Source organism: Synchiropus splendidus, chromosome 3, assembly GCF_027744825.2.
Source record: "Synchiropus splendidus isolate RoL2022-P1 chromosome 3, RoL_Sspl_1.0, whole genome shotgun sequence".
In the NCBI taxonomy this organism is placed as follows: Eukaryota; Metazoa; Chordata; class Actinopteri; order Syngnathiformes; family Callionymidae; genus Synchiropus; species Synchiropus splendidus.
This window is the reverse complement of record NC_071336.1, coordinates 8,648,834-8,660,244: the sequence shown is the minus strand read 5'-3', so window position 1 is coordinate 8,660,244 and position 11,411 is coordinate 8,648,834. Positions and strand designations below refer to the sequence as shown.

The 11,411-nt window shown below is 43.8% G+C and overlaps 1 protein-coding gene across 1 annotated transcript; it reads right to left on the bottom strand.

Moving 5' to 3' along the window:
- Positions 1–4,198: 4,198 nt before the first annotated feature.
- On the bottom strand, positions 4,199–8,795 carry cd248a (CD248 molecule, endosialin a). Its single transcript, XM_053859510.1, has one exon. It carries the CDS (start codon positions 8,588–8,590, stop codon positions 6,179–6,181), a length of 2,412 nt encoding a protein of 803 aa, XP_053715485.1. The 5' UTR covers positions 8,591–8,795; the 3' UTR covers positions 4,199–6,178.
- Between the last annotated feature and the right edge of the window lie 2,616 nt (positions 8,796–11,411).

The following is an 11,411-nucleotide window of genomic DNA, read 5'->3' as shown; positions in this document are numbered from 1 at the left end:
GGAGGAAGTTGTATATTCTACATTTGTCCTCAAAGACGAGGAGTTTCGCCAACTTCTAGTGCATCAGGGACTTTCTTTGAAAGAGCGTCTTTAACTGCTGTTCCTTAGGATGTTGTTTATGTCTGAGTGTAGGGATCAAAAGGACTTGAGAGTCAATCTCTCAATCAGCCAGTTCCGTCACCAAAATACGACATTTTAAAGCAACAGTCACATGGTGAGAAAACATGCGTGACAGCTTGATAACAGACTGTTCAGTGTCAAGATTCAAAGTTTAAAAGAGGGTGTTCTTGATGAAGGAAATGAGAAATAATTCCCGTGTCAAGTTATTGTTGTGTTATTTTGATAATCTACTAAACCTACCCATTTTCTGAATTTATATACGTTTGAACCTACTAAGTTGTCAATTCGAAATGATAAATACCAACAACATGCAGTAGACATGTTGTTAGTACATACAACATGTTTACTGCATGGCTTTCCTTCAGGTGTTTATCATCTGAAGGAAAGCCAAAAACATTCTTCCTTATCTATTAGCAAAAACAAAACATTGAGAATAGAGGGCCTTTCCATCAAGTCTGTCAAGTGCAGGAGGGAAGTTGTTTATTCAGGGCGATGTCATTGAACGCATGACCCTCTGAGTGTGTTCCATGGACACACTTGGCTTCTTACATCAGGAAACTGTAGTCGAATTAAGTGGGGTTTATATCTAGTTTACTCCAAAATATTCAGTGTTTGTGACTGTGTGCACAACACGAAACATATGGAAACCTTTATGCCCAATATAATTTAATTTTCAGCAAATATTTGTGATACTGTGTGTAAGGCGAAGATTTGGTTTCCATCTGTTATTGCTTCATAAACAAATGATAATAGGGCAAACCTATACACACACACACACACACACACACACACACCTGCGTACAATTGACCTCTGTATATTTGTGCGCTGAGGAGGAAACCAGGGAGCCCAGCAGCAGCCACCTGGGAGAGCTCACAAACTCCACCCAAACAGGACCCAAGTGCGCTCCAAACTCAGAGAAGCCTGAGGCCGGATTCAAACCTCCTTGCACTGAGCAGCCCGCCACTCGCATACAATACTACTGCTGTTAGACAGAAATACAGGGTTTGATTTCTTCTGTTTCTTCAATTTCATTAGCTCACGCACCTTCAGAGAAATTTCCCTTTTCTTCAGTGAGGAATGTCCTCCTTTGTTCAGTGGAATTGCGTGGAGTTGCTGTAATAATTCCTCAGTTACATCAGTTTTGGCTTTTGGTTGTTATAACTGCAACACTTTTCTGTTCAATGCATGTTTAAAGCAGGCTCTGACTTTTGGATTCAATCCTGAAAATAGTGCTTGTCAGGAACCGTGCACCGCTGTGAGGGTAGGAGAAACACACGCGTGTTGATGGATTTGAGCTTGTCGCCTCAAACCACGTCTGTGTGCAGCCAGCTCATTACAGCTCTGCCAATTACCAAAATAATGTGGCTGCACTTGGAGCAGCCGAGCGGCTGTGCAGCGAATTTGGAGGAACTCTCTCTGCAGCGGGAGATTTAAGATATTGACAGCCCCATAGTGTCATCGTGGTTTGACAAGCTGGACTTCAACCATGACAAGGATGTCCGTCCATAGCTCAGAGAACATTAGTGAAGTAGTCTGCCGCATGTCGCACCTATAGTCAGACTACAGTTGGCGTACTTGAGCTGTTTATGTACTGTTTATAAATCTGCGGTTTACGACATGCTCGCAGCAGGGTGTGCTACTCTTCCAATAACAGATAATTAAGTGTGCGCTGAGGTTTTCCACACATGTGACTTCTATATACGTGTGTGTATGTGGAGGCCTTGATCCTCACTCGTGGGGGCCAATCCTTCACAAAACATCTCCCGGTGAGGACCTTGTGCCAACGTGGGGTCCGTTTGACTGGAACCCACGAACCCAAGTCTCAATTTGTAATAAGATAAGTTGGACTTTATTGATCTCATACAGGAGGAATTTACCGTTTCAGGAGCTATTAAGTAAAACAGAAATAAGTAAAGGATGAAGACTTGAAAATAAGTGGGTCATTATAATTTGGTTGAAGTTTGGAACAGAGTCTTGGTTAAGGTGAGCCATATGTTTTTGATGGTTAGGTTTAGGGTGAGAGCCTGGGGAAAGCATCATGGCAACGGTATGTCCCCATAAAACATAAAAACATGACTGTGTGTGTGAGTGTCTTGTAAGACCAAATAAATAAAAGTAAAGCATTTGTCTTCAAATTCATTTTTCCCTCACATCAAGTTTATTTCTGGTCCCAATGGTTGACGTGAATTAATCTAACTTCAATCTCACATGAAATTGCGGCACTCGGAGTGTGGCATCCAAGCATTTTACTGGAGGGCGTCTTTTACGTGACCGTAATGTCATCATGACATTTGAACACAAACATTTTAATTCTTCTCCGGAATGCTATAAGATGCTTCTTTAGTCATGAATGTGGTTAATGCATTTGTTTCTGATTTGTTCATCAACAAGACAAATATTTTTTCCCCTGAATCATTCAAACAATGAGCAGTAAACTAGCAGTAGAAATGAGCAGTAAAATAGTGCAAAGAAAAGCACCTGTTTTTGCTGGGTTTATTGTGTTTTTGTCAGTCAAGACAGCCACTCTAATATGGGGTCTGATCACTGAAACTGAAGGCGCACACTAATAGCTTTTTATTGCACAATCGAGGAACGTGTATGACTGTTCCACTTTTGTTCACCGTTTGAATTCATGTAAGACGTTTTCTCATTGTGACTAAAGATGCATATATGAATTCATTACTGTGATCCAGAAGAGAATTATCATAACATAACTGCAGTCGGTGAGCTTTACCTTCTCGAGGTTGTTAAAAGGAAGGTAAAGCCGACTGTTATTGGCTGCCTGGGAGGCCTTACACAGCAGGGCTGGGGGTCCCTGCAGGGACATCACGCACGACCTTTGGCGAGTATTTGAAATTCCCTGCATTACCAGTCATAAAATTTGAGTTTACGAGTGAACACACATTTTCCAGCAATAAATGTACCACAAGCTCATTAAAACTGAAGGTGTGGGGTCCAGAGACAGCAAACTCCACGGTGGGAACACAGGTCAATATCGGAGCGCTCAAACTATCACTGTCATTGTCAAACAAATTGCTCTCATATGAAGAAGCCTCTCATCTGAATGACTGAAGTGACATCTGGACCACCACACTCAGAATGAATGACTGGATTGTGTCTGAGTACTGAGACCTCCTACATGATAATACTTTAAAAAAAAAAGAAAAAAAAATAGGTCAGGAGACGAGGAAACAGAGAAGAGAGGGAGACCCCCTGAGCGCGGCACCATGGACACAAAACCTGGTTCAGATCAGCATATTCCGTGAATCAGGCCAATCACAGTGCGTTCTTGTTGCCAGTAGGGCTTCAGCATCATGTTTTATTTTCCAAAATATCCCTCCATACGAGGAGATGGCCCTGTGGGGACAGTCGTGGTTTAATGTTGAGAGCAGCGATGTCAAAATAAATCATCGTACCAAATGACTGCCAACTCAAACAACGTCCTGCACTCACTGTAAATATATCTCTAGATGAAAGTTGACGGAGTGGCCAACTTGGTGGGAATAAATCAGGACCATCTTCTGCAGCAGCTTCCAACTCAGGAATAAAAACGTGTGCGACAAACATAGTGAGGGACGACAGAGTAGTCCACTTAAAGGTCTGTGTAATCTGAAGTACAGGTTCATAATGCTATCTCATCAACACTGTTAATAGATGCAGTGATCAAGTTTCAGTCTTGGAATATTTCAGTTTTATGCCTCAACACTGAGCACAGGTTGGATAGTTACATTATGAATGAGCTCATTCCATCATTTACATACAGTGCAGCTATCAATCGCTGTTGAACGTGGGAGTTAAACAAAAATGATTCCAAGACAATTCAAGGATGAATGACTTGTGATATCCTCATGTTTCTTTTTTTTTTTTTTTTTTTTTCACTCGGAGGGAGGTGGGGATTATTTTTACTTATTTAATTCACTGGAAGCGAATGTAAATGTAAAACTTTTAATTTGTTTATTTATATTTATCAACTGTATTTGTCTTTCATGAGAGAAATTTCATTGGAAATCTGTGTTTTCATTTGATGCAGTGAGTGAATGAAAAAAGATTTTATGTATCTTTATTATCTGTTTTATTGGAGTAATCTTTGTAGTACCTTGTATCTCATCTCATATTACATCATGCTTTCTTCATCAAACAGGTCTGCTTTATTAACCCGAGTCTATTATTCCCTTCTAAATACAATAATGTGATTTTAATGCTACTTTTTTTCTTTTTTCATGTCTGCACAGTTTGGAGACAGATTCAGACTCACAGGAGAGACAGATGTTTCACATAGAAGCTGAAGACAACCGAGGACGTTCATGGATGGATGCAGTCCACGAGGGCACGAGGAGGACAGGAGTGACTGGGGAGGATCAACAAGATGAAAGAGTCTGACTTGCTGTGGCAAACTGCGATGGGGAATGCAGAAAGAAGAAGCCCACTCCCTTGTACAGAATTCTACCCATTTCAAACCAAAAGACAAAAGAACCATTCATTTGTTTTCTCTTTTATTGTTCATTTTAATGGTGCATGTATCTCAAGAGAACAGTTCATTTTTTCGTTCATTCTTTGCAGGAAAAAGACTCAGCCAGTCATAAATAGTTGTGGATCCGAGACATTAGCGTTGTGCATTTCAAGTATGAAGCGCTCTGAATGCAGTCTGGCTATAGATTCATGGATGGAATGACATTTTCTTATTCAGCAGTTGAAAAGTGTCAGACTACTGGGGATGTCATGGAGAAGCCGAGGGAGCATAGATCCTTTGACAAGTGTGATGAAAATAAATGTCAAGTGAAGGAGAGCCGCACTGAGACGAACAGTCTTCGTCATGTTTACAGCCATTTATAATTCACCCATCCAAACTTGAGTCATGTCGTTGCTGGGCATTTTTTTTTAAAATATGAACACATCCAGTACAATGAAGCCAAACAGATAAGAGTGATATTAAACAATTGCGTCATCAGACTTCTGATGACTTTCCCTCCTTGTCCGTAACCTCAAACTTCCCCGAATGTGAGTCAGATCCAGACACTTAAAATGCTGACATTTACATGCCAGAGGGGAGATAAAGATTTCTTTTTAAGGTGAAACTCTCTGACAAGCCCTTCCACACGTCATCTGCCGCAGATCTTTTCTGCCTTCGCGGCTTGGTTTCTGTTACTCTGACAACGGGATAATCGCAACGAACAACACAGACCGAAGTCTAACTGCGATAAAACAGGTTTTATCTTTTGCAAACCAGTCACATCATTTTCTGTGTATGAAACTTCCTCCATCCTTCCAAAAATCTGCTCCAGTCTTTCGGATGGTACAAGTCAGCCGCTGCATTGCACATGAAGCTTGTCACTCTTCCTTTTATTTGTCTCTTGTGCTCCACAGCTCAATGTTAAACCAGCATCAGGGTATTGAACAAGGCAGCTTTTGTTTTTCTTTTAAGAGGAATGTGAGGATCTGCTTTCTGCGGAGATGTTTGTTTTAATATGTCAATGACTCATTATTTGTAGTTCTGTCGTGCTGTAGTTCCCATGCACAAAAGAAGTTCTCCGTGGCATTTCAGAATTATATTGCGCTGCATGTATTTGTCATTTCACATTGAAAATCTTTGTGGCCCACACAATACCACTTGCCGGTCCAGAGGTCAGAAATCACTGACTCAGCTCAATGAACAGGGGAAATATCACATCACATGTAGTATCTTACAGTATCTCACAACCTGTTGCGAAAAGTTCCAAATTTTCTGTGGTTTTCTGTCTAAGAAATAAGCTTCTTAATCACACCATCAACAGCAACAACTTGTCATGACAGAAGAGTTGTTTCTACATCACGTTGAAGTCACCAGACATCAGCAATAATTTAATGCATCAATGAACAACTCTGATCTCTGCTGTGTGGTCAGTGTTTTCAACATCAGTTTGTTCATCATTCTCCGCATTACAAAGCTGTTCTCAAAATCCACATCCTTTATTAATCCAAAGCAAGGGAAGTGAAGCAGCCACTGTGCTCCTTATTCACCCGCGCCCGCTCCTAAAAACGTCCTCTGTTGATATGAAAGTCAGTTTCTCACCTGTCGTATTAAACATGGCTCTTGACCCCGGCGGGGTGAGAAGGGTGAGAAGCCCCCTGCTTATCATGAGCACCAGAGATCCAGTGGTAGCAGTCATTGGGTTTTTTGTTGCGCGACTCAACAGAACAGCGGGTGCAGTACAGGATAGCCAGCACTACTATCACCACAATGAAAATACATAGGGGCACTAAAAGGCCCACCAAAAGCCAAATGTTGCTCTGCTTCTCAGTTTTGTCCTCCTCCACTGAATCTTTGGCATCCGTGGGTCGCTGATAAGCTGTACGATGAGTCGGTACCGCTGGGTTTTGTGTGATCTCAATATCCACTTTCTCCACAGTCTTCGCGGGTGAGCTTTTCCCCAGGCCATGCTTGTCTTCCTCGGTCGCACTGGAATCAGTGGATAAATTGAGGTCTATGAATGTATCATCTGGATTTCCTGCAGCCTCGCTGACTGTGGTGGTTAATCTGTCCCACCAATTCCACGCTCCCTCAGAGATTGTTGAGGTTGAGGGGACAGGAAGAGCAGTCGTTGTCTCCTCTTCCTCCTCATAATAATATTCAGTTGTGCTGGGGCCTGGAGCAATCGTACTGGGACCTGAAGAAGTTGTGCTGGGACCTGAGGAAGTTGTGCTGGGACCTGGAGTGGTTGTGCTGGGACTCGAAGAAGTTGCACTGGGATCTGGAGAAGTTGTGCCCGGACCTGAAGTAGTGGTGCTGAGTCCTGGTGCGGTAGTGCTGGGACTCGAAAGTGTGCTTGTGGTTAAAGAGGTGGTTGGCTCAAGGTGAGGGTCAGGCTCCCAAAACCACTGTTCCTGTTCATCTCTGATGTCTCCATATTTTTCAGTGCCTTTGTACATGGGGATAATCACTGGATCATGAAGCGGTTCCTCCCTTGGGACACTAGTGACCCAAATCACATCAGAATTGAACACCTTTGGTGGGTCAGTCAGCCACTCCAAGCCGTGGTCCACCCCCAAAGGCCAGTTAGTGTGACCTTGCTGAGGGTCCCATTCCACCTCTTCAGGGTTCCATATTGCAGTGACTGCAGAGTGGTCGCCAATTTTTTGACAAGAGAAGTGGTCCGACAGAAGTGCGTAGCCCTCTTCGCAGTAGCACTCAAAGCCACCCTCGTAATTTACACACATCTGCTCGCATGTCCCAGCGATCTGGCACTCATCTGTGTCCTGGCAACGGTTTTGGTCCTCTGGCTGCAGGGAGAAGCCCAAATGGCAATGGCAGATATAAGAACCCTCTGTGTTCTCACAGTCATGTTCACAGGGGTCCGTGGCGCACTCATCTATGTCCTCACAGCCACCGTCCTCATCTGGAACATACCCTTGATCACAGTGACATTCAAAGGTGCCGGGAGAGTTGACACAGCGATGCTCACATGGACTCTGCAGGCACTCATCCACGTCCACACAACCGTGTTCATCAGGGCCCAGCATGTACCCATCAGGGCAGGCGCAGCGATATCCATCCGGCAGTCGCAGGCACTCATATTCACAGGGAAATCCTTGGCAAGCGTCAGACAGCTCGCACGTCTGACCATCATCCGCGAGTACATACCCCTCTGCACATTCACAGGAAAAGCGGTCTCCAGACGACCTGCAGAAGTGTTCACACCCTCCTTTGTTGTGGTCACACCAATTGTGTAACGCAGGGGCATCAGGGCAAAGAGGAAAGGCTCTGGACCAGCCTACTGAGTTGTCCTCCTTCAACTGGCATACGACAGACTGTTCCTCTGAGGTTCCCGCTGGACATGGGAGAGTGGCTGATGATCCTATAGGAATATGAGTCAGGAGTGTGCTGAGTAGATTGAATGGAGTGGTGTAGAGAGCATTGCCCGCCCCTTCACTCCACAGTGCAGAGCACATTCCTCTGTAAGCATAATGGCAAAGGTACCCATCCACAGCAACCGAGCAAGCGCCATCTAGCCATTTGAAATTCTCCTCCTGCACCTCAGTGCTGTATCCCATAACAACACAGCGTGGCACAGAGCACATGTTGGAGGAGTACTCTTTTTGCCAATTAGTATAATCTGTGTCGTGGTCCCCCGTAGTCCAAGAAAAGCCACGGAGCGGGCGGGTGGCAGTGCACTGTCTAGGTTGGCGCTGCAGGCCTATCCAGACTTGAACTTTAGTCCGTGCGTAACGAAGGTCAACAGTGGAAAATAGGCTGGCAATATTGGCAGCATCCACCTTACGTTTGATGGTGGCCAGGTTGCCACCTTTCTCTTTGCAGGCTCGCCAGGACTCCAGGAAGGTCCTTCGCTGGAAGTAGACCACAAAGCACCCATCTTCAGTACACAGTGCATCAGTCTCTTGTAGGTCTTGTCCCATCGCTGATGAAACTCCAAAGATCAATGCCAAAAGAGGAGTCCAGAAAAGAACAACGGCACCGCTCACCAGGGGGCCCATTCTCCTTCAACGGTCAAATGTCACTCGCCACTGTTCACGTCCCCTGGCTTCACTTTTATCTCCTTGTCTTGTGGATTTACGCCAAGACTTTTCTGACTACTTGAACTTTTCCCTCTTCATCTGCACTTCTTATTCCTCTACCTCCACGCTTCACTCTGCTGCTGCACATCTGCAGTGGAGTTGTGCGCATGCAGATTGTCCAGGGATTTTCAAGAGCAGGCAAAGACTTGGAGGGGGGGTGTTAGGGAGGGATACACAGACAGAGGGTGGGCAAAAGAGGAAGAAGGGAGGAGAGGAGAAACTGTGTTTTCTTGGAAGAATGGAGGGGGAACTGAGGGTGGAGGGGGTTGTCTCAAAACAGGGGGAGGTCCAGGGAAATATGCATTTCATTCTTTTTCTGGGCATGTCATATGGTTTTCATAAGTCTCGTTACATGCACACTGTGTGGAGCTTTGCTTTTGTGACACAGACGCTTCATACATCATTTTGACTTAAAGATTAACACACTGGACGTTTCTAACCGTCTTGTCTCATGTTGCCATACCATTCTGTTTTACACAGTATGATGGAGAGGTCCAGTTAGGGGAAATTTCTAATGAAAAAAACCCAATAACAGTTTTTTTCTGTGAAAAGGTTCTCTTTAAATAAAAACTAAAGTGTATGAACTTGAAACAGGGTACATCCTCGAATCCAGAGTCCATCTCTAGTTTCAAACATATTTCCTCCATTGCTGACACACAATCCCGAGCCAGGAAGAAGATACCAGATCCTTCTTGAAAATGCCGACACGATTTAAAAGCAACAGTAACACGTATTCTGCCTAATGGGTCTCAGATTTAGTGGGGAGAAGTAGGGAAAGTGGTCGTTGCTGTTGCAGACGCGGGCCTCTGGGTTTGCTATGAAAACAAAGCATGAGTGCTGGAATGAAGACGTATGTTGGGGATGTCGAAGGGTAAAGGCTCTGTGTGTGTGTGTGTGAAGGGCAGAGTGGATTAAGGATTCAGGGTCCCGAGCTTGGGGGGCAGTAGCTGGAGCTGTGAGAGTAATAATTCTAGGACTTGTTTGACAGGCAAAAACTAGGCCGTGTTCAAGTTTAAGTTCACTGAGTAAGGTCAGGAATGGCATTCTAAATGTATTTACAGTGATTTTAATAGAAGCCAAATCACCAAAACCATAGAGAGCATATTTGTGCATGAAGCATGTAAAGAAACACAGTAAGACTGGAGATATTTATGTGGAGTGACAAGATGGATCTTTTATGGGACATGGATTTCCAATCAAATAACCAATGTCACAGCAATGTTTATAGCATTTGTTTTTCCCTTCCACATTGTCTTCATGTGATAACCCTCAAGAGCTCTGTCTGCGACGGCCTGACCTGATATCAGGAGGTTAACTGCTGTTTAATAAGCAGGAGCAGGCTTTAGCACCGGCTCAGTATATCAAAAGTCAACAGCGCTGGCGTCTGCCAGCATCCCCCCATGCTGCTGCTGCACAAAGGCCGCTTGTGGGTTATTATGTCCAGACTGGTGTAGGGTTGCAGTGGACAATAGGTGAGCAGGGGTGCGTGACACCTTCATGAGATTATCAGAGCAGACACACGTGCATCTCCGAATATGTCTCCGGTTATGAACCGTTTTCATGGGTACGAGAACCATGACATTTCATGGGTCATGCCAGTTTATGACTAGGTTTTTTTTCTTTGATGTGTGCAACCAGAAACATTTGCAATGGCAATGGATTTTGTGTGGCTTGTGTGAAGTAATACAAATGCAAACCTGCTTGCCCATGCTATAACATACATGGACGCGGTGAACTGAGCCTATATCAAGACATAGCGTGTTACGTTAAGCTACCCAGACAACTAAGCAACAACAACTATGACATCCTCAATAGCAGCCCTGACATATTGGCTGAATTCATTCACAAGTTTACTATTTCTGTGGATTTACTGTAAATGTTTCACGTGCAATTAAATGCTATCAAATCTTGATGTGTCATTTAATAATCAAAACAAAAAAAAAACTCATCTTCAGAAGTCAGGACTCACCCTGTTGCTGCTAAGATGCGTGGGATTTATTGCACATGCACTTGAACACCAGCACAGTCATGGTTTCCTGCAGCACATAAGGCAGCTGTATTAACAATAACTGCCTCCTCACCTTCATTATGTTCCTGAAACGGAAACGTCTTTTACCCATCATCAATATCGATATGGAAAACATGCTCTTGAAAGAGTCATGAAGCAGTTGAGACTCACCAACTTGAGCAAAAGATGATCAACTGATGCTCTTCAGAGAAAGCAAGTTGGGAGTTAAAGTTCAAACCAGAAGCAAAGAAGCAATAGAGTCAAAATGTATACCAATATCTCCCTCATGACTGCTCATAGTGTGTCTTTTCCTTGCTGAAAGTGAAATAACCAATGGTGATGCTGTTAGATACCATTTTAATCGCACCCAATTATCAACTATAGTGTTTCTTGTTTTTTTTGTTTTTTTTATACTTGTAACGAGACCCGCATCACTTTCCTTTTTGGAGCACCAATCCTCATTCCAAGGGTAAACAAAATAATACACTTGAGTTCCTGTGGTGCAGGGACATGACACTTGCACACTCTGTGCCATAACATTCTGTCAGAGACATCACCCCATCACGCTGGCCTGTTGAAGGACAGATCCCACCACTACAACTCAAATAATACACTGCAACACTTGAAGCTTTCAAATCAAATAAATGTATGACTGACTGAACCTGATTCAAAAGAAAGAACTGTCTTTTCTTCTGGGTTCATGTCTGATGTGTGAGTGCCACTGTGAGCACA